Raw genomic sequence first — 21232 nt, 5'->3', positions numbered from 1 at the left:
TTTTTCTTGCACTCCTACTCCATGGATACAAATATATTTTTAGACATTTCAAAGTATCTAGAAATACTTATCCAATTGTTCATATCTAGAAGCCCATCCTAAAATGAAGCGATTATTCAGAAGTAGAACCAAACGGATCAAGGTGGTTCAATGTGATTTCATTATGCAGAAAGACTGTCACTCCAATTTGTATTCCAGATGATTCAATGTGGTCTTATTAATGAAGTATGTTCTTCCAATAAGACTAAGACAGGCATGTGTAAAACTAGACAAATAGGATATGAATATCATTAGCTTAATGTACCAGCAACAAGACTTCCCCAGTAAACGATGTGTGGACTTCGGACGACATGAAAACCAGCAGACCCCACCAGAGAAGTGAAATTCATCGATCTCATTTGACTCCCTTCAACTGTCACAATGAAGGATGTCTTCTCATTCAGCTGTTTAAGTGAAAGCATGCCAGGCTCCACAGTGATGCTGCAGTTTGTATGTCTGTCGATTCTTGCAGTGTACGTTGAGTTTGCAAGGCCAACATTTGTTACTGTTCCTGAGGATGAATCCGCTCAGACCGCAAATAGCGACTGAAGTGCCACTTTGGTTAGCGGTGGCCTTGAAGAAGAGAGGCAAGTGCACTATTTGGTCTCCGGAATGGATGTCTGTTGATAAGTTAGCTAGTGTTGGAAGCAGAGCGGGATTTTGACAAGTTTCAGCATTTGCCATTCCATTATATAGAAATAGCAAAGCTTCTTTTTGATCATGCTCGGGAGGACATTCCTGATATCTACATGGTAAGATCCCTCATTGAGGACATCAAGGATGTGCGGTTTCATAAAATTGGGACTGGCTTGGAAATTATCTCGAGGGAACCTACTTACGCACTCAGGCTCAAAAATTTATCTGCTATGGAAGCAAACATAGTGCGCCCATTTGTTACAAAAGCTCTTGAGACATTTTATAAGCTCAGCAGTTCTGAGATAATACAAGAATCGGATCACATTCCCAATAGACAGCCCCAAGCAACCAATCGTGGGCCAAGATGGCAACTGAAAGATAGATGACCTGGTCTGAAGATCCCTGTACAAATGACTTTGCTCCGATGCCTTTGAGTTTATGATCAAGCAAAAGCATGTCATTCACTGAGCGTGATCCAGTTGAAGAGAATCACTATCCGATCATATTTGGCTTCTGACGTAAGTTCAATTGCATGCTTTTTTCCTTAAGCTGCTTTACATTTCTGCAGGTGAGATAGCAACTTTTGCCGTTATTGTGGATCCAACTAGTATAATTAGTTAACGGATAATTTTATGACTGCTTTACAGGCGCTCTAGTGTAAATAATTGATGGGGTGATTTTTTATTATAATTCAGTCAAATTAATCTAGTAAAAAAAAAAAAAGAGTAGACTAATCCTGAAGGAAATCTCGAATAGCTCAAGAATAGAATAGAGGTAGCCTTATACTTCATCACAGGATTTGAAATGAATACTAAGCCCCAAAATCCCAAGTCGTTGTCTGGTGGTAAATTTTTGTTTAAGGTTTTAGAAAAAGTCCCTTGCCTGCCTTTTATCTTCTGCAGTGTCACTTAGGCAGCTCCACGTAATATTGCACACAACAAAAAGGAAAAATACTCAAATGTACTGAATCTAGCCATTTCTTTGCACTGTTGAAACAAAGAACAATGATTTCTGTCCTGAATAACTAGTATGATTTTCTATGTGTTTTCAGTAAGAGACTTTTAAATACCAATAAATTTTCTTTGGCTTTTTAGAAAATGGAATGAGAAGTAGAGATTTTGATGGTAAACTGGTGGTGCATTTATGGAGACTAATATAATAGCATGAGGCAGAAACACTTCAACTTATATATATGAATTTCTTGCACAGGAATGTTATTATTAATGGAAGCGTTCATAGTGTTTGTAGTGTAGGTCAGCAATGCCGTTGGACATGTCAAAGTGTGGTTGTTTATGCCATCGTCTGTCATAATTCTGAACTCAAGTAATTCTAACTCAGTCATCTGAGTTTGAGCAGATGATAATTATATGTAGGAAACAGTTAGATCTTATTTTTCAATAAGAATATTAAGTATATATTAGAGCTGATAGTTATATATTTGAAGGTGCCTCAATGAATTTTTATTACTTAAGAAAGTCTGCTATATAATCCAAGCAGATTAAGTGTGATGTAGCTTTTGCAATTTGTTGAGCCGCATGAGGTGAACATAAGCATAATTACTCGCCAACAAGAAGACTTTTCTAGTACAAGACGATTGGACTGCGCACAGAGTGAATACCATCAGACCACACCAGTGAAGCAGAAAACATTGATGTTATTTGATCCCCTTTAACAGTCACAACGAAGGACTTTTTCTCGTTCAGCTGCTTAAAAGATAGGGTGCCAGGCTCTACCGTGATGTCGTAGTTAGCAGGCTTGTTGATTCTAGCAGTGTAAGTTGAGTTTGCACGGCCGACATTTGTTACTGTTCTTGTAAAGCTTGCTGAAAATGGCACACCGTGTTTCACTTGGAGGGATATCGAAGGGTAGTTGAAGTCATTAATTGTCGCGTCAACTTGCTTTGTGCAGTTAATGCTATCGTTGTTGAACAACTTGCGAATACTTTCTATAGTGTACCCAATGTTGCACAGCAGTTTGATGTAATCTTGCTCATTTGTTTCGTACACGAGACCTGGATTTGTTGCGTTTATAGGGTTCAAATGCCCGGCTCCATATGAAAATTCCGCCTCTTTATGTTTTCTAGGATCCATGGGCCATGCTGGAACAGAAACAGATTCATGTTTCTTTTAGCTTCTATAACCAGAAAACTGTATATTGGAAAATTACTGTTTTTTGTATAAATAAGTGAATTAATTACCAGTTGTCATAATAGCCGATTTTATTGCAGAAGGTGACCAATCTGGATGCACTGATTTTACATATGCAGCGGCCCCTGCAGCATGCGGGCAAGACATAGATGTGCCTGACAAAATTTTATACTTGGCAGAACCTTTATCGGAGGCAAAGCTTGAAACAGAACCTACTGGTGAATATGCAGCCAAGATTTCCACTCCAGGTGCTGTTATGTCTGGCTGCATATCGGCAAATGTGTTAAATATATGACCGAAGGTAATAAATTTAAATGCAGGTAAATTTGACAATTAGGCTGTACCTTTAAGATGTCTGAAATGATGGAATTTGGCCCTTTTGAAGAAAAAGAAGCTACCAGAGGAGCATTAGTGTTTTTAATGGATTCACTGGTTGATATAAATGCTTTGGCCGCGCTATGTTAAAGAATAATGTGAGTAAAGTATGCTGCTAAAAAATTAATTAAGTACTAAAGAGTCGAAGTTGGATATCTAACTTTGTAGAGTTGATGTAGTCTTTGACTAATTCCAAATCATCAATAAGCAAAGCTGATGCAGGCAGGGGAACGACAAAAGAAACATCAGATACATCCCTTGACCTTACAATGGTTCCAGCAGCACCGGCACTGAGAGCCACCTTTATGCCGTTGTTTCTGTCACATAACACAATCTTGCCACTTACCAGCTTTGTGTCTAAACACCCTGGAGAACAAGACCTGCACTGAGACAAGAGTTATTTTGGTAACTAAAAGTCACTAAATGTAAAGGACTTAAATGCCTGAAATGTACCTGGCCTGCGTTTCATTACATTCACTTGTGACATCTTTTCCGTACACTAGGGGAAACTCAGTTCCGTTCATCTTGAATGGGTTAACTGCTTTGCCCTGTTCATAAAAACATAATTAGGATGAGACATGAACTTAATTAATCACTTCGTTAAGAAACTTCCATAGCGCAGATGTGATTCAGCAGACTAGTTGATTTTACTTACAACTACTGTTTTTCCATTTCCAAGAGAGACTTTGGTGACAATCCCACGATCCATACTGCTTGCTCCAATGGTAAACAGCCATGGTGCGACACTGCTAACTGAGCCTGGGAAAAGACCACTGTTTCCTGCTGACTGCACAGTCAATATACCTTTTTGCATTGCATGAAGAGATCCAATTGCAATGCTGTCAGATCTCATGTTGATTGCTTTTGATGGTCCCACTGAAATCGTAATGATATCGACTCCATCAGCTATGGCATCATCAAATGCCGCTAGTATATCTGCGTCCCTGCACCCTTCCTCACAAACTTTGTATGCTGCGATTCTTGCTGAAGGGATCCCTCCTCTAGCAGTGCCTTGTGCAATGCCATAGAAACTTGCATTTTTCACATAGTTTCCGGCTGCTGTTGAGGCAGTATGAGTTCCATGACCGTTAAGATCCCTGGCAGAACCACCATCAATGACACTGGTTTTGTAGAAATGAGCCCCTACCAACTTTCTGTCAACAAGCATATGTCATAAGTTTAGTAGTCTACAACCATATTTCAAGCATATATCTCCTGCTTGGAAGGCAACAAAGACTATAATCTGGGAGGAGAGTTTTTACTTGTTGCAAGTAAAATTTTTGCCACCATTGCAAACTCCCTTCCATTTGTTTGGAATAGGGCCGAAGCCTTTGTCACTAAAACTCTCAGATTCCGGCCATATTCCAGAATCAAGAACACCTATTACAATGTCACTTCCGGTGTTGGGATTTGGATCGACATTTTCCTTTAAACCCATATATTCCCATGATCTCGTTGTCTGAGGCCAGAGAGTTCTGCTTGGAAATATTGATACCACTTCACTGAAGCCTGCACAAGTTTTTTAGAAGCTTTTAAATTCATCACAAAATGTCTGAACAAGTGCATTTTGCATAATGTACGCATCAACACGATAAAAGAACACTAATGACCAACTCACTGGCTAGCCTCTGTTGTTCTTGGTTTGTCAGAGAGGCAGCAAAACCATTAAAACTCCTCTTGTAACTTCTAACTAAGGCATGGCTTAGAAAACTGAGGAAGAAGAAGATTTTAAAATCACAAAGTCTCTCCATTATATAGAATTCAAGATGGTAATATTAAAGAAATGATAGTCACCTGTCATCAACTACTTCTTGAAGCATTTGAATGTGCTGATCTTGAATCTTGTTACTCTCGTGAGTCGAATAATCCCCTCGAGGAAGGGATCCCATGTAAACTATGTAAACCTGGAGAAAAAAACACCAACATTTAACATATAAAATCCGACAAAGAGTAGTATACAAAATCAGGATTCGGGTTCAACTACAGGAATCATGGTATCCTAATCAGCTCATTGATACTAAATCTTTATCGAGGTATATTACAAAAATCCCTTGCCTGCCTATTATCATCTGCAGCATCGCTCAGGCACCTCCAAATCAGATTGCACACAAGGAACAACGGGAATGAATACTGAAGCATACCGAATCTAGCCATCTTTTTGCAGTGTTAGAACAAAGAAGAGGTGATTGGTGCTGTCCTGCTACACTCTTACCTCCTCTTAAATAGTTAGCATGATATGCTTTGTTTCTCTTAGCAGGAGGCAGCTTTAAGTAGCAATAAATTTTCTGGGCTTTTTATGGAATGGAATGAGAAGCAGAGATTTTGAAGTGGTGAAGTGATAGTGCATTTATGAAGTCTCTTATCATAAGCCAGATTCAACATTTTGAGCAATAAAGACTTGGAATTCATTCAGATATCAAACTTCTTTTACCGGAAGGTTATAATTAATGAAAACTTCTAGCAGGTGTTGGACAATCAAAATTTCTTCTAGTCCATGTGCAATTTTCTGATATTACAGGTTCAGGACTTTTAGCAGGCAACTTCCATAGCTTCTTGGAAATAAGCATTTACCATATTACAGGTAAGTTTCTGCTTTATTAATACTGCCACTGAATATGAAATCTGAGGGTATAGAATTTTTGTTGAAGGTTTAAGGAAAGTGGGTTGCCTGCCTTTTATCTTCTGCAGTGTCACTCAGGCACCTCCACCTAATATTGCACACAACAAACAGGGATATACTCAAATGTACTGAATCTAGCCATTTCTTGGCACTGTTGAAACAAAGAACAACGATTTCAGTCCTGAATAATTAGTATGATTTGCTGTGTCAGTAAGAGACTGATCCGGCTCGAATTCAGCGATTTAGAAGTACGAACTCGTCACGGATTGCTAACTTCTCCAAGATCAGATTTTGGGATCCCTGAGAATAAGACAAGAACAGTGAGCTCGTCGGGCACTTCCCCGACAATGACCCTCCGACCCTCAAGTTAGGTTAATCGAGAGAAAAGTAGAAGATCACAAAGTTCGATCTCAATAAATGCAGAACAGTTACCTCTAATTACGGCGTTTCGGTTCTATTTATAGAGCACAACTGGATACTGTTGACTGGGCCACGTGGCTTTATCCTACTGGCTCGCGTCCTGATCGGACGGCTATGCTTGTCCGGGTCTTCAAAGTTGTTATTCGATCCGGATCGGGTCCTTCGCGACCCGCCCAACAGGAGAGGCGCGGATCCTCTAGTAAAAAGACAATAATACCCTTAATGAAGGGTGTTTATGTCATTTTCTAGCATATTTATCAGATACCCATAAGAGACACTTTTAAATACCAATAAATTTTCTTTGGCTTTCTAGAAAATGGAATGAGAAGTAGAGATTTTGAAGTGGTCAACTGGTGGTGCATTTATGGAGATTAGGGGTGGTAGACGAATTGAGCCGGCTCGTGAAGCTTTTGAGCTTGAATTTTCGAGCTCTGAGCTCGAGCTTGACCGCCTCTGTTCATTAGCTCGCGAGCCTTTTCTATTTTTTTTTATTTTTATATATATTTTTATATTTAAATTTTTTATATATTTAATTTTATATTCAATACTTTATCAATTTCATACTCGAAATTGACCATATATTATAATTATTAATCAATATCATACATATTATTTTGGATAATAATATTATTGTACTTTTATTTATACATTTAAGAATTATAATATTTTTTATATAATAATTATTTAATATGACACATATAAACTTTATGTTATATTTTAATCTATATTTGATTGTGTTATATTTTTTTTAAATTGACAAGTAATTCAATTATGATTCTGTTATCTATTTCTGAGTTTTATATTTATATCAAGATACAAACTATGCATTATGCAATCTATTTTATTACTTATAAATTTATGTCGAAATTTAGTGATTCCTATGAATTAATATAAAAATAATAATAATGATGATTGAACAATTTTAATTGTTTTATTACATATAATGAGATCAAAAAGTTTAATCAATAATTACGATATCTTAAAATTTGGGTACACGATTGATACCAAATTTAAATATATATAAGACTGTGTTCATTAGATCATATTAGACGGTATGATTTAAAATTACATGGCATGACCCAACGATACACCATCTTGAATGATTACTCTTATGTTCCGAGTACGATATCTCGACATCCGTATAACCAATAAGTCTAAAACTTTAACAAATATATTTTTCTGCAAGTTTGATCATATCTAATGGTTTGATTTGAATTTTGATGACCCGATTAATCCATGTAGTTCAACAATGTAAAATGATAGTTACATCAATGTAATACTAATATTTATAAATATATAAGTTTATTGCAAATTGTGACATATATTAATCTCAACTATAAAATATTTTTATGCATTTCAATTGCATTATTCCAAATAATGGATACTTTTCTATAATTTTAAATTGTTCAGTATGAATTTTTTTTTTGGTACATTTTACTAATTATATTACTACTAAAAAAAACAACTAATTTTTTAGTATATTTTAAAGTAGGGTATTACGAGCTCGAGCTCGAACTCGAGCCATACTACTCAAAGCTCGAGCCATACTACTCAAAGCTCGAGCTTGACTCGAGCTCTACTCGTTCACACCATTAATGGAGACTAATATAATACCATGAGCATGAAACACTTCAATCGTGCATATATTAATTTCTTCCACAAGAAGGTTATTATTAATGGAAGTTTCCATAGTGTTTGTTTTGTAGGTCAGCAATGCTCGTTGGACATGTCAAAATGTGGTCGTTTACGCCGTGGTTTGTCCTAATTCTGCACTCAGGCAATTCTACATCAGCCATCTAAGTTTGGGCAGATGATAAATATATGTAGGAAATAATTAGATCTTATCCTCAATTAGAAATCATTAAGTATATATTAGAGCTGATAGCTATACATTTGAACGTGCCTCAATGTATTTTTATTACACAAGAAAGTCTGCTATATAATCCAAGCAGATTAAGTGTGACATAACTTTTGCAAATTGTCAAGCCACATGAGGTGAACATAAGCATAATTACTTGCCAACAAGAAGTCTTTTCTAGTACAAAACAATTGGACTGCGAACTGAGTGAATACCATCAGACCACACCAGTGAAGCAGAAAACATTGATGTTATTCGATCCCCTTTAACAGTCACAACGAACGATTTTTTCTCGTTCAGCTGCTTAAAAGATAGGGTGCCAGGCTCTACTGTGATGTTGAAGTTAGCAGGCTTGTTGATTCTAGCAGTGTAAGTTGAGTTCGCAGGGCCGACATTTGTCACTGTTCTTGTAAAGCTTGCTGAAAATGGCACACCGTTTTTCACTTGGAGAGATATCGAAGGGTAGTTGAAGTCATTAGTTGTCGCGTCAACTTGCTTCGGGCAGTTAATGCTATCGTTGTTGAATAACTTGCGAATACTTTCTATAGTGTACCCAATGTTGCACAGCAGTTTGATGTAATCTTGTTCATTTGTTTCGTACACGAGACCTGGATTTGTTGCGTTTATAGGGTTCAAATGGCCGGATCCATATGAGAATTCCGCATCTTTATGTTTTGTAGGATCCATGGGCCATGCTGGAAACAGAAACAAATTCATGTTTCTTTTAGCTTCTACAACCAGAAAACTGCATATGGAAAGTTCGTGTTTTTTGTGTAAAGAAGTGAATTAATTACCAGTTGTCATAATAGCCGATTTTATTGCAGAAGGTGACCAATCTGGATGCACTGATTTTACGTATGCAGCGGCCCCTGCAGCATGCGGGCAAGACATAGATGTGCCCGACAAAATGCTGTAGTTGGCAGAACCTTTATCGGAGACAAAGCTTGAAACAGAACCTAGTGGTGAATATGCAGCCAAGATTTCCACTCCAGGTGCTGTTATGTCTGGCTGCATATCGGCAAATGCGTTAAATATATGATGGAAGGTAATTAATATAAATGCAGGTAATTTGACAATAGTCCTGTACCTTTAAGATGTCTGAAATGATGGGATTTGGCCCTTTTGAAGAGAAAGAAGCTACCAGAGGAGCATTAGTGTTTTTAATGGATTCACTGGTTGATATAAATGCTTTGGCCGCGCTATGTTAAAGAATAATGTAAGTAAAGTATGTGGCTCAAAAATTAAGTACTGGATCAATTTATGAGTAAAGAGTCGAAGTTGGATATCTAACTTTGCAGAGTTGATATAGTCTTTGACTAATTTCAAATCATCAATAAGCAAAAGCGATGCAGGCAGGGGAACGATGAAGGAAACATCATATGCAACTCCTGATTTTACTATGGTTCCAGCAGCACCGGCACTGAAAACCACCTTTACGTTGTCGCTGCTGTCACATAACACAATCTTGCCACTTACCAGCTTGCTGTCTAAACACCCTGGAGAACAAGACCTGCATTGAGACAAGAGTTATTTTGATAACTAAAAGTCACTATGGAAAAGGACTTAAATGGCTGAAATGTACCTGGCCTGCGTTTCATCACATTCACTCGTGACATCTTTTCCGTACGCTAGGGGAAACTCGGTTCCATTCATTTTGAATGGGTTAACTGCTTTGCCCTGTTAATAAGAACATTATTAGGATGAGACATGAACTGACCAAATCACTTTGTTAAGAAAATTTTCAGTCGTACAGATGTGATTCAAGATGCTATTTGATTTTACTTACGACTATTGTTTTTCCATTTCCAAGAGAGACTTTGGTGACGATCCCACGATCGATACTGCTTGCTCCAATAGTAAACAGCCATGGTGCGACACTGATAACTGAGCCTGGGAAAAAACCACCGTTTCCTGCTGAATGCACAGTCAATATACCCTTTTGCATTGCATGAAGAGATCCAATTGCAATGCTGTCATATCTAATGTTGATTGCTATTGTTGATCCAATTGAAATCGTAATGATATCGACTCCATCAGCTATGGCATCATCAAAAGCCGCTAGAATATCTGCATCCCTGCACCCTTCCCCACAAACTTTGTATGCTGCGATTCTTGCTGAAGGGATCCCTCCTCTAGCAGTACCTTGTGCAATGCCATATAAACTTGCATTTTTCACATAGTTTCCGGCTGCTGTTGAGGCGGTGTGAGTGCCATGACCATTAAGATCCCTGGCAGAATCCCCATCAGTGACACTGGTGGTGTAGAAACGAGCCCCTACCAACTTTCTGTCAACAAGCAGATGTCATAAATTTAGTATAGTACAACCATATTTCAAGCATCATCTCCTTCTTGGAAGGCAACAAAGACTATAATCTGGGAGGAGAGTTTTTACTTGTTGCAAGTAAAATTTTTGCCACCATTGCAAACTCCCTTCCATTTCGCTGGAATAGGACCGAAGCCTTTGTCACTAAAGCTCTCAGATTCCGGCCATATTCCAGAATCAAGAACACCTATTACAATGTCACTTCCAGTGTTGGGATTTGGATTGACATTTTCCTTTAAACCCATATATTCCCATGATCTCGTTGTCTGAGGCCAGAGAGTTCTGCTCGGAAATATTGATACCACTTCACTGAAGCCTGCACAAGTTTTTTAGAAGCTTTTAAATTCATTACAAAATGTCTGAACGAGTGCATCTTGCATAATGTACGCATTAAAAGGATAAGAGAACATTAATGACCAACTCACTGGCTAGCCTCTGTTGTTCTTTCTTTGTCAGAGAGGCAGCAAAACCATTAAAACTCCTCTTGTAACTTCTAACTAAGGCATGGCTTAGAAAACTGAGGAAGAAGAAGATTTTGAAATCACAAAGTCTTGTCGTTCTATAGAATTCAAGATGGTAATACTAATGAAATGATTGTCACCTGCCATCAACTACTTCTTGAAGCATTTTAATGTGCTGATCTTGAAGCTTGTTACTCTCGTGAGTCGAATAATCCCCTCGAGGAAGGGATCCCATGTAAACTATGTAAACCTGGGCGAGAAACACCAACCGTTAACATATAAAACCCGATAAAGAGTAGCATATATAATCAGGATTTGGGTTCAACAACAGGACTCATGGTATCCTAATCAGCTCATTGATACTAAATCTCTATTGAGGTATACTTGAAAAATCCTTGCCTGCCTTTCATCATCTGCGGCATCGCTTGAGCACCTCCAAATCAGATTGCACACAAGGAACAACAGGAACGAATACCGGAGTATACTGAATCTAGCCATGAGCTGATTGTTGCTGTCCTGCTGCAGTCTTACCTCCTCTTAAATAGTTTGAGTTGCTTTGTTTCTCTTAGTAGTTTTAAGTAGCAATAAATTATCTTTGCTTTTTATGTAATGGAATGAGAAGCAGAGATTTTGAAGTGGTGAAGTGATGGTGCATTTATGGAGTTTCTTATCATAAACCAGAATCAATATTTTGAGCAATGAAGACTTGGAATTCATTCAGATATCAAACTTCTTTTACCGGAAGGTTATAATTAATGAAAATTTCTTCTAGTCCATATGCAATTATCTGATATTACAGGTAAGTTTCTGTGAGATTTGCAGAAAGTAAAATACCAGCAAAGGAGATAAATGAAATCCATGGATGGAAGCTCAATTTCTCTGGAAAAACTGTTACAGAACAGAGTGAAGATTGTTTGCAGTGTATAAACATAGCGAACTGATACAACGGATGCCTAACCAACTAACCAACTGGGCAATGACGTGGCCCAATGCCAAGAGGAATAAATGAGTCAAATACACGTCAGTAATCTACACAATAAATAGAAACAAAAGTGTGACAGTGGAGTGCGACTTTTTCATTTCATCCAGCATCAATTAGTTCAACATCTTCATCGTCTTCAATGCTGCCTTCAATATTTGCAGAGTGCGACTGCTGTGACTGCTGCAATTGAGTTGCTGGTTGTTGTAATACGTCATCAGCACCCCACAAGTGGGACTGCAAGAGAAGTGAGCAAGGCCCAACTTGAACAGGAGCAAACAAAAGGATTTAAGGGGCAAAACCTTGGTGAAAACATCAGAGAGCTGAAGGGAGCTAGGAACAAAGGAAGGTGAAATGAAGCCTTCCTTGTAGGCATCAGGGACCAAATGACAGTCCAACTCGATGTGCTTCGTGCTCTCGTGGAAGACAGGATTCGCAAGAATGTGGACCGCAGCCTTGTTGTCGCAGAAGAGGTCAATAAGAAGAATGACCGACACAGAGAGATCATGCAGAATGTAGGACAACCATCGCAGCTCGCAAACAGTCGCAGCCAAGCTGCAATACTCCGCCTCAGCCGTGGAACGATAGACCGTAGACTGTTTCTTGGTCTTCCAAGAAACCAAGGCATCACCTAAGAAAACACATAAGCCAGTCAGTGATCGTTTGGAGTCAGGGCATGTCGCCCAATCGGCATTGCAGTAGGCCCTCAAAGCCAAGGAATTTCGAGAAGGAAAGAAGAGTCCTTTGGAAGGACATCCCTTCAGATAGCCGACAACATGCAGCGCAACCTTCTAGTGAGGGTCGCAGGGGCGAGTGAGAAAATGGCTAAGTTGCTGCACTGAATGGGAGATATCAGGACGAGTAAAATCTAAGTAAAGTAGGCGACCGACAAGGCATCGATATGCATCGGGATTGGAGAGTAAAGCACCAGATGAAACCATAAGTTTCAACCCACGAGGAAGTGGTGTGGCTGCAGATTTAGCATGACATAAGCTAGTATCCCATATGATATCCATCACGTACTTGTTTTGAGCCATAAAAAGACCACTGGAGCTGCGGGCAATTTCGAGACCGAGGAAGTAACGAGCTGTACCAATGTCCTTTAGTGAATAACTCATGAAGATGTTACTTAACTTGCTGGATATCAAATACAGAGGGACCGGTGATGAGTATGTCGTTGAACATAAACCAGCAACGCCAAACCTTGCTAGAAGTAAAGTGTATGTAGTATAAGAGACTTGATTATACTATTAACTTAGTATATCAAACTCAAGAGGACCTTGCTCTAACTTGAAATTAGTTCAAGAAGAACAAGAATAGAGAGAAAAAGAGGGAGAAGAAGTTGTCAAGATGATAAGTGTGGGAGGAGTAGTGTTGCCTTTTATATCATATACAAAATAATATATACACAAGCCCATACACTATACACAAACAAGAGACAACTCATGTATTTGTTATATGTATACATGTATACATTGTATGTCAAGTAAAAAATAGGTACAATGTGTGTCCCATAGTACACAATCTACTAGTACCATAAGTACTCAAGCAATAACTCCCTCATCCTTACAACTTATATATATATATATATATATATATATATATATTCAAGTTAGGGCTACACGCATATATATACCCTATTGGGCTTAATTCAAAAATTAAATTAAACCTATGGGGTTTGGCCTTCATAAAATTAATCCAATCAATTCGTAAAAGCCCATATGGAATTTATGTGATTTTATCAAATAAATTCTAGCCCATAGCCCAATTAATTAATCCATCAAATAATTGAGTCTAATACGATTTATTTAATCTCATTAAATTACCAAGTCAAAACTCTAATTTATTGATTCTATTAATTAATTCATTTGGTTCAATTAAAATTGATCTTATAAAATTAATTAGATCTAACTCAAATTTAATTAATCTCATTAATTAAATCTTGGACTTCCCATCACATGGGTTCTCCGGTTCAAATAATCACATCATTTAATCTCTCAAATTAATTTGAACTCTTTAAATTAATTTATCCTTTTAGAATTAATTCTACTACTTCCTTCTAGTGGTGTTTTGTATGACTCTGTAGGTTCACCATTAGCTAAAACCTACACTTGTTTCAGCACACAATTTAACTGGCAAATATTTTTGCGCTAGATTAATTTAATCATATTTAATTAATCAATTTCAATTAACACTTAATTCGAAAGCACCCATCATTATGAATAACCGTCTAACAATGGTCTATAGTACTAGAGAATAAGTGAAAATGATGTGAACCTTAGGGCTATTGAGTGTCATATGGGTAAGATCCTTCCATCGGCCATCTCCTGATCTTAGTTTAGAGTATGGAATTGGTCATTGGTTCCTATCCTGGACTAGACATTTATACTCAATATTCTGATTATGCTTTTTCACTTGATCAACATAGAAAAACACTTTCTTATTTGATCACCACTATGGGCTGTGGCCACAGACTCCTAGGAGCACAATACACATCAGAACGCATAGGAGATCACTATGACTCATGATAGGCGATGGATCCTCTCTTGGAATTCACCAATCTCTATACATGTTCTGACTATACTGGAACAAAGCTTATAATAACCACATCAAAACATGGTTATCTTTTACCAAGCCCTATATAATAGTCGTCTCATATATGAGACTGTGTGATTCCTCAAATTTGAGGACTAAACCCCATACTATCGGAGTCGAGGGGTTCAAGTCACAGCAACCAAGTCTTACGGGCTTTCATATGACGACTCCCCGCAAGTCACTTCAGTCGGCTTGACAATCTTTGTTAACCACCCACTAAAATTACATAGACATCATACATCTGTCGCCTATGAAATACGAAATCCATCATATGAATGTAATACTTAGTGTAAGTTTCAATAGAATCCTCAATGCTCATTCTCGAGATTTTCAACTTGGAAGATTTCAGATCCAACCCCCGAAAGTTGATTTTATACTTGTCATCAAATGCGCAACCCAACTTTATTGGTTAATTAGTGATATGTGGGCTTTATTGCAATATATGAAAATGACAGGACTAAGAACAATAAAGTATGGCCAAATGAATACTTACTCTTATTCATTTAATTCAATATTACAAAATAAAAAAAAAATACTTAAAAAATTATAGAGTAGCGAATCTAATTGACTTTCTAATCATTTATTCTAACAACAACAAAAGCTAAGATGACTCCATGAAATATGCACTAAGCGCCGCTCACTCGATGTATGCAGTATGCGACAGATGACTATTGACTCATCAAGTGTGCTAATGAATAAGCCTTGATGATCTCACGAAACTAATGTTGATTCGCATATGAATAATCCAATAAACATAAACGTGGCAGATGAATAAGCGAACGTCTGTTGACAACTGGAAGTTTCTATTTCCGCTCCTGATCTTTCTCCCGGAAGCGCCGCCACAGCCCGACTGTTCTAGACGAGGATACTTGTTGAGATTTTTCAAAAGTTGTTTTGAAATTCAAAGATTTGAATGAGTTTCATTTCATTACTGATGCAGCTGTTTCAAAATTTTTTTTAATTAGGTTTGATTGCAATTCTGCCGTTAGTGGAGGTTTAATGTGTTGTAACCTTCAAAATTGATTTGAAGGCCATTAAGGCCATGAATTTCAGCATTCATTTTTGGAGGAATCAGCCTCTATATAAAGCTGAATTTTCTGCATTTGAAAACACAACAAACAATTCTCAATTTCCCCTCTATTCACTCTCGTGTGCCCTCTTTTTGCTTAGGCATTCATATTCTCAAATTTTGGTATTTGAGTCTCTTGTTTCGATAAGTTTCTGAGTGTTGTTCGAGGTGTTCTTCGGTATAGTGCTAAAACCGAAGAACTGTAACCATCTTATCCTGGGAGAAATTACGTTGCACCCGGTGCACTGCTGATACGGGGCGTATATTTTCTTCAAGGCAAGCAGCTATTCTGCGATTTGGTTAAGTTAATGACTTTAATTGGACTGAGAATTGTTACGATACAATTCTCGTTGTAAGTTTTCTATTTAAATTTCTTGTCGTAAATAGCGTTTCTGATTGCTCTATATTATCTGTTCCAACGTGGCTTTATTGCTTTTGATTTCTTAAATCCGATTATACTATTTCAAAACGTCGTTTCGATTACTTGAAACCAAATATTTTTCCAACAATCTTGAAGAAAATATACAGGTTTTGAAAAATCGGATTTTGTGTTGGAACTGTTGTAGAAAACGCTATTTTTCCAAAAGCATTTTTGAAATATTACTTTTAGTTTCCTAAAGTACTAAAAGATGGCCGAGCCGATTTCTGTTGCAATTCCGATCACACAAAAGGTCGACTTGACCGGTTTACCGGATAAGTTTTCGGGCCAATTTTTCAAACGCTGGCAACAGCGAATGAAAATTTGGTTGACGATGAAAGGACTTTTGTCAGTGATTCAGGTGATCAGATCTGAACCTACTGATACCGATCCCAAAACTGTTGAGATAGCGCAGTGGACAGAAAGGGATCAAATAGGCAGAGGAGCGATTTTGTCAGCCCTGTCAAATACGCTCTTCGATGTCTATTGTTCTGATTCTTACACTGCTAAGTCTCTGTGGGATGAGTTGGACCGGAAATATAATACTGAAGAGCAAGGGCTCGAAAAGTATTCTGTTTCTAAGTTCATGAAGTATAAAATGGTTGAGGACCGGTCTGTGGCTGAACAGACTCATGAGATTATCAACCTTGAGCATGCTCTGGCTGATGCTGAGATGAAGCTTCCCGAGAAGTTTCTGGTCATGTCTATAGTGGACAAATTTCCCAAATCTTGAGAAAATTTTGGCATGACACTCAAGCATCAAAAAGGGAGATTGTCTCTAGATGATCTTATGATTGCTATCAGCATTGAGGAAGAACATAGAAATCAAACGCACAAGATGCCTGTTGAACATCAACCAAGGGCCAATTTCATAGTGGGGAAACCAAAAGTGAATAAGATTAACACGAACTCGAAAGCCATCAATAAAAGCAAGGCCTCCAAAAATAAGAAACCAAAAGCAAACAAACCATGCTGGAACTGTGGGCAGGTTGGACACTGGGCCAAGCTTTGTCCTAATAAAAAGGCCAAGACTGGGCAGGCAGTTGTCAACATGGTTGTGGGAGGTTCTAGCGGAGCTAGCACCTTAGGAGCAACTGATGGGTATGTATCTGTACAACCCGAACTCTTGACTATTTACGAACCATATGATTGGTTGATTGACACTGGAGCGAATGTGCACGTTTGTGCTGATAAATCTCTCTTTGTGTCTTATCAGGCCATCAGTGGAAGGACAGTAAGCATGGGGAACTCCAGTACATCTGAAGTACTTGGGATAGGAAGCGTGGACTTGAAGTTTCCTTCAGGGCGCATTCTGTCGCTGAAAAGAGTTCATCATGTACCCACTGTCAGAAGAAACATTATTAGTGGTTCTGTAATAGTTAGGGAAGGATATGAATTGGTTTTCAAGTTTAATAAAGTTGTTATTCAGCAATTTGGTATTTTTGTTGGTAAAGGCTACTTAGATGATGGCTTGTTCAAAGTTCGAGTTGATAATAATAAAATTGATGTTTCTGATTCTATTATATTGAATGTTGAATCTTCTACTCTGTGGCATAGTAGGTTAGGTCATTTAAATTTCAATTCGATCAAACGAATGATGAATTTGAATTTAATTCCTAGTCAAAATATTGAACGAAATCACAAATGCCAAATTTGTGTAGAAGCTAAACAAGTTAGGAAACCCTATCAGTCAATTGAAAGGGATTCAGAAATACTTGATTTAGTTCACACTGATATTTGTGAGTTCAATGGAGTTTTGACTAGGGACCACAAACGATATTTTATCACCTTTATAGATGATTGCAGTAGATACTATTATGTGTTTCTCATGAAAAATAAGGATAAAGTCTTAGAAAAATTTATTTTGTTTAAAAATGAAGCAGAAACCCAAACTGGTAAGAAACTTAAAAGGCTAAGGTCCGATAGAGGAGGAGAATATGAGTCGAGTAAGTTCAATGAATATTGTCAAACATTTGGCATTATTCATGAAGAGACTCCTCCTTATTCCCCTTCGTCTAATGGAATGGCTGAACGAAAGAATAGAACATTCAAAGACATGATTAACAGTCTCCTACTAACCTCTGGGTTACCAAAGTATTTGTGGGGAGAGGCTTTGAATACGGCTTGCCATATTCTGAATAGAGTCCCTCTGAAACACAATACGAGTACTCCTTTCGAGTTGTGGAAAGGTAGGAAACCAAGCCTGAAATACTTTCGAGTGTGGGGGTGCCTAGCAAAAGTGCTAGTCCCAGAACACAAACGAAAGAAATTGGGTCCTAAGACTGTCGATGCTGTGTTCTTGGGCTATGTGGAGACAAGTTATGCCTTAAGATTTCTGGTTATTAAATCAGAAATTCCAGGCATTGAGGTCAACACAATAGTCGAATATCGTGATGCTGTATTCCTAGAAGATGTATTTCCTTTAAAAACAGGAATACCTTCTAATGTTTCGCTTGATGATTCACTTACCTCCACATCTATTCCTGAACATGTGGAAAAGATGTCAAATGTGGGGGTTGGTCCTAGTAGTTCTAATCAGACTCATGAGGAGTCAGATGAACCTAGACGGAGTAAGAGAGCTAGGATCGTCAAGGATTTTGGAAGTGACTTTGTCACTTACAACATCGAGGATGATCCGATAACTTTCAAAGATGCTATGGCCTCTTCAGAAGCCAAGCAGTGGAAAGAAGCTGTCAAAAGTGAGATGGACTCCATTGTTTCCAATGGAACATGGGTGCTAGTCGATCTCCCTCCGGGGTGTACTACTATTGGATGTAAGTGGATTTTTAAAAGAAAACTGAAACCTGATGGGACCGTAGATAAGTTTAAAGCCAGATTGGTGGCTAAAGGGTTTAAACAAAAGGAGGGAATAGACTATTTCGATACCTATTCCCCGGTAGCTCGATTGACTACAATCCAGGTGCTTATAGCACTTGCTTCGGTGTATAATCTCCCGATTCACCAGATAGATGTGAAAACAGCCTTCTTGTATGGTGAACTCGAGGAAGAAATTTACATGGATCAGCCTGAGGGGTTTGTAGCTCATGGTAACGAGCATAAAGTCTGTAAACTTGTTAAGTCTCTATATGGACTTAAACAAGCACCCAAACAGTGGCATGAAAAGTTTGATAAAACTATTCTTGCATTTGGCTTCACTGTGAATGAGAATGATAAGTGTATATACTGTAAGGTTAAAGGAGATAAAATGATAATTCTATGCCTGTATGTGGATGATATTCTGTTAATAGGATCATGTCTAGATATTATTACCGAAACCAAGTCATTTTTGAAAAACAAGTTTGAAATGAAGGATATGGGTGAGGCTAATGTGATTCTTGGTATCAAGTTGACTCGGTCAACTGATGGGATAACCATTTCTCAATCTCATTATGTTGAGAAGATAATTGAGAAATTTGGTTATCAAAACAGTAGAATTGCTAAAACACCATATGATCCTTCTGTAGCTTTATTCAAAAATGAAAGTGGTGTTCCGGTTGCACAACTAAGGTATTCCCAAATTATTGGGAGCTTACAGTATCTGGCAAATGGCACAAGACCAGATATATCATTTTCTGTCTCTAAGCTGGCTAGATACACTAGTTGTCCTGACAAAACTCATTGGGGTGCTTTGGATAGAGTACTAAGGTACTTAAAGGGCTCGGTGTCACTGGCCATACATTATGGCAAATTCCATGCTGTTCTTGAGGGATATAGTGATGTTAGCTGGATAGCCAAAAACTCCGGGAGTAATGGGTGCTCAGGATATGTTTTTACCTTAGGTGGGGGCGCAGTCTCCTGGAAGTCTGCAAAACAGACTTTGATAACCCGGTCTACGTTTGAAGCCGAGTTATGTGCGTTAGATACGACTGGTACCGAGGCAGAATGGCTATTTGGGTTGTTATCACAACTTCCCATTGTAAGTCAGCCTCTTTCACCGATTGTTGTACATTGTGATAGCCAAACCACAATAGCAAAGGTGAGGAGTCGTAAATACAATCAAAAGACCAAACGACACATCCAAGTTAGACTGAAGTCTATAAGGGCATTAGTGTCAGACAGAGTAATAGGCATTGACTTTGTGGGAACAAAGGACAATGTGGCTGATCCTTTGACGAAAGGATTGAATCTGTCACAAGTTCACAAGTCCAGATTGGGGATGGGACTGAAAACCCATTAGTGATATATCTACGACGACAACCCAACCTTTGAGTGGAGATCCCACAAAGAAGGTTCAATGTGGTATCAACAAGTCGTAAGGGTATGTCAGAGCACCAAATAGACTGATACTTTGTATCTGGAGTCTATCCCCTGGAATTCTGGAAGGTGCTGCTACTGCAAGTATAGTAAGAGTCTAACTCTGAATGGGGTCAAGTCTTATAAGACGAGATGCTAGCAGTGCATCCCTGGAGACGCCCAACTAAATGAATGTCGTTGTTTGGCCGCAACTAAGGAATTGGGTTATTCCTGAAAGCATTCATGAACAGAATCAGGACACATGGCCTAAGTGTCAACTCTAAAGATCAACACAAAGCTGGTGGCTTGTTGTTACTGACATACGTTGTCACACTTACAGGCTTAAATTTAAGGCTTAGTTCCATTTGACCTGGTGATAACTGACGTCAGATAACTTAGACAGTGGTTCAAACCGGAAGGTACCATTGTTGAAAGCAAGTCATGGAAACTTGAGATCAAATCCATGAATTTGTGGGGGATTGTTGAGATTTTTCAAAAGTTGTTTTGAAATTCAAAGATTTGAATGAGTTTCATTTCATTACTGATGCAGCTGTTTCAATTTTTTTTTTAATTAGGTTTGATTGCAATTCTGCCGTTAGTGGAGGTTTAATGTGTTGTAACCTTCAAAATTGATTTGAAGGCCATTAAGGCCATGAATTTCAGCATTCATTTTTGGAGGAATCAGCCTCTATATAAAGCTGAATTTTCTGCATTTGAAAACACAACAAACAATTCTCAATTTCCCCTCTATTCACTCTCGTGTGCCCTCTTTTTGCTTAGGCATTCATATTCTCAAATTTTGGTATTTGAGTCTCTTGTTTCGATAAGTTTCTGAGTATTGTTCGAGGTGTTCTTCGGTATAGTGCTAAAACCGAAGAACTGTAACCATCTTATCCTGGGAGAAATTACGTTGCACCCGGTGCACTGTTGATACGGGGCGTATATTTTCTTCAAGGCAAGCAGCTATTCTGCGATTTGGTTAAGTTAATGACTTTAATTGGACTGAGAATTGTTACGATACAATTCTCGTTGTAAGTTTTCTATTTAAATTTCTTGTCG

At 38.1% G+C, this 21232-nt stretch overlaps 3 protein-coding genes and 1 pseudogene across 4 annotated transcripts; 2 read left to right on the top strand and 2 right to left on the bottom strand.

The window, feature by feature from the left end:
* Positions 1-34: 34 nt before the first annotated feature.
* On the top strand, positions 35-3173 carry LOC110012449 (DNA replication complex GINS protein PSF2 pseudogene; annotated as a pseudogene). The gene is made up of 2 exons (XR_016066739.1): positions 35-1193; positions 2903-3173. The product of XR_016066739.1 is annotated as a DNA replication complex GINS protein PSF2 pseudogene (transcript).
* On the bottom strand, positions 2256-5889 carry LOC105168635 (subtilisin-like protease SBT4.3). Its single transcript, XM_088883490.1, has 10 exons — positions 5866-5889; positions 4992-5101; positions 4816-4907; positions 4460-4706; positions 3853-4351; positions 3651-3745; positions 3359-3577; positions 3167-3278; positions 2873-3086; positions 2256-2773 (listed from the first exon to the last, which is right to left on the bottom strand). Exons 2-10 carry the CDS (start codon positions 5084-5086, stop codon positions 2256-2258), a joined length of 2091 nt encoding a protein of 696 aa, XP_088739616.1. The 5' UTR covers positions 5087-5101; positions 5866-5889.
* A 2383-nt stretch (positions 5890-8272) lies between these two features.
* LOC105168634 (subtilisin-like protease SBT4.3) lies at positions 8273-11293 on the bottom strand. The gene is made up of 10 exons (XM_088884090.1): positions 11279-11293; positions 11020-11129; positions 10844-10935; positions 10488-10734; positions 9882-10380; positions 9678-9772; positions 9387-9605; positions 9183-9294; positions 8890-9103; positions 8273-8790 (listed from the first exon to the last, which is right to left on the bottom strand). Exons 2-10 carry the CDS (start codon positions 11112-11114, stop codon positions 8273-8275), a joined length of 2091 nt encoding a protein of 696 aa, XP_088740216.1. The 5' UTR covers positions 11115-11129; positions 11279-11293.
* A 4858-nt stretch (positions 11294-16151) lies between these two features.
* Positions 16152-16673, top strand: LOC148787294 (uncharacterized). Its single transcript, XM_088883564.1, has one exon. It carries the CDS (start codon positions 16152-16154, stop codon positions 16671-16673), a length of 522 nt encoding a protein of 173 aa, XP_088739690.1.
* Positions 16674-21232: the final 4559 nt, after the last annotated feature.

This window comes from Sesamum indicum, linkage group LG8 (assembly GCF_026168435.1).
Source record: "Sesamum indicum cultivar Baizhima isolate 11 linkage group LG8, ASM2616843v1, whole genome shotgun sequence".
NCBI classification, from domain to species: Eukaryota; Viridiplantae; Streptophyta; class Magnoliopsida; order Lamiales; family Pedaliaceae; genus Sesamum; species Sesamum indicum.
Note: the sequence above shows the minus strand (reverse complement) of the source record. Positions and strands in the feature narration are given on the sequence as shown.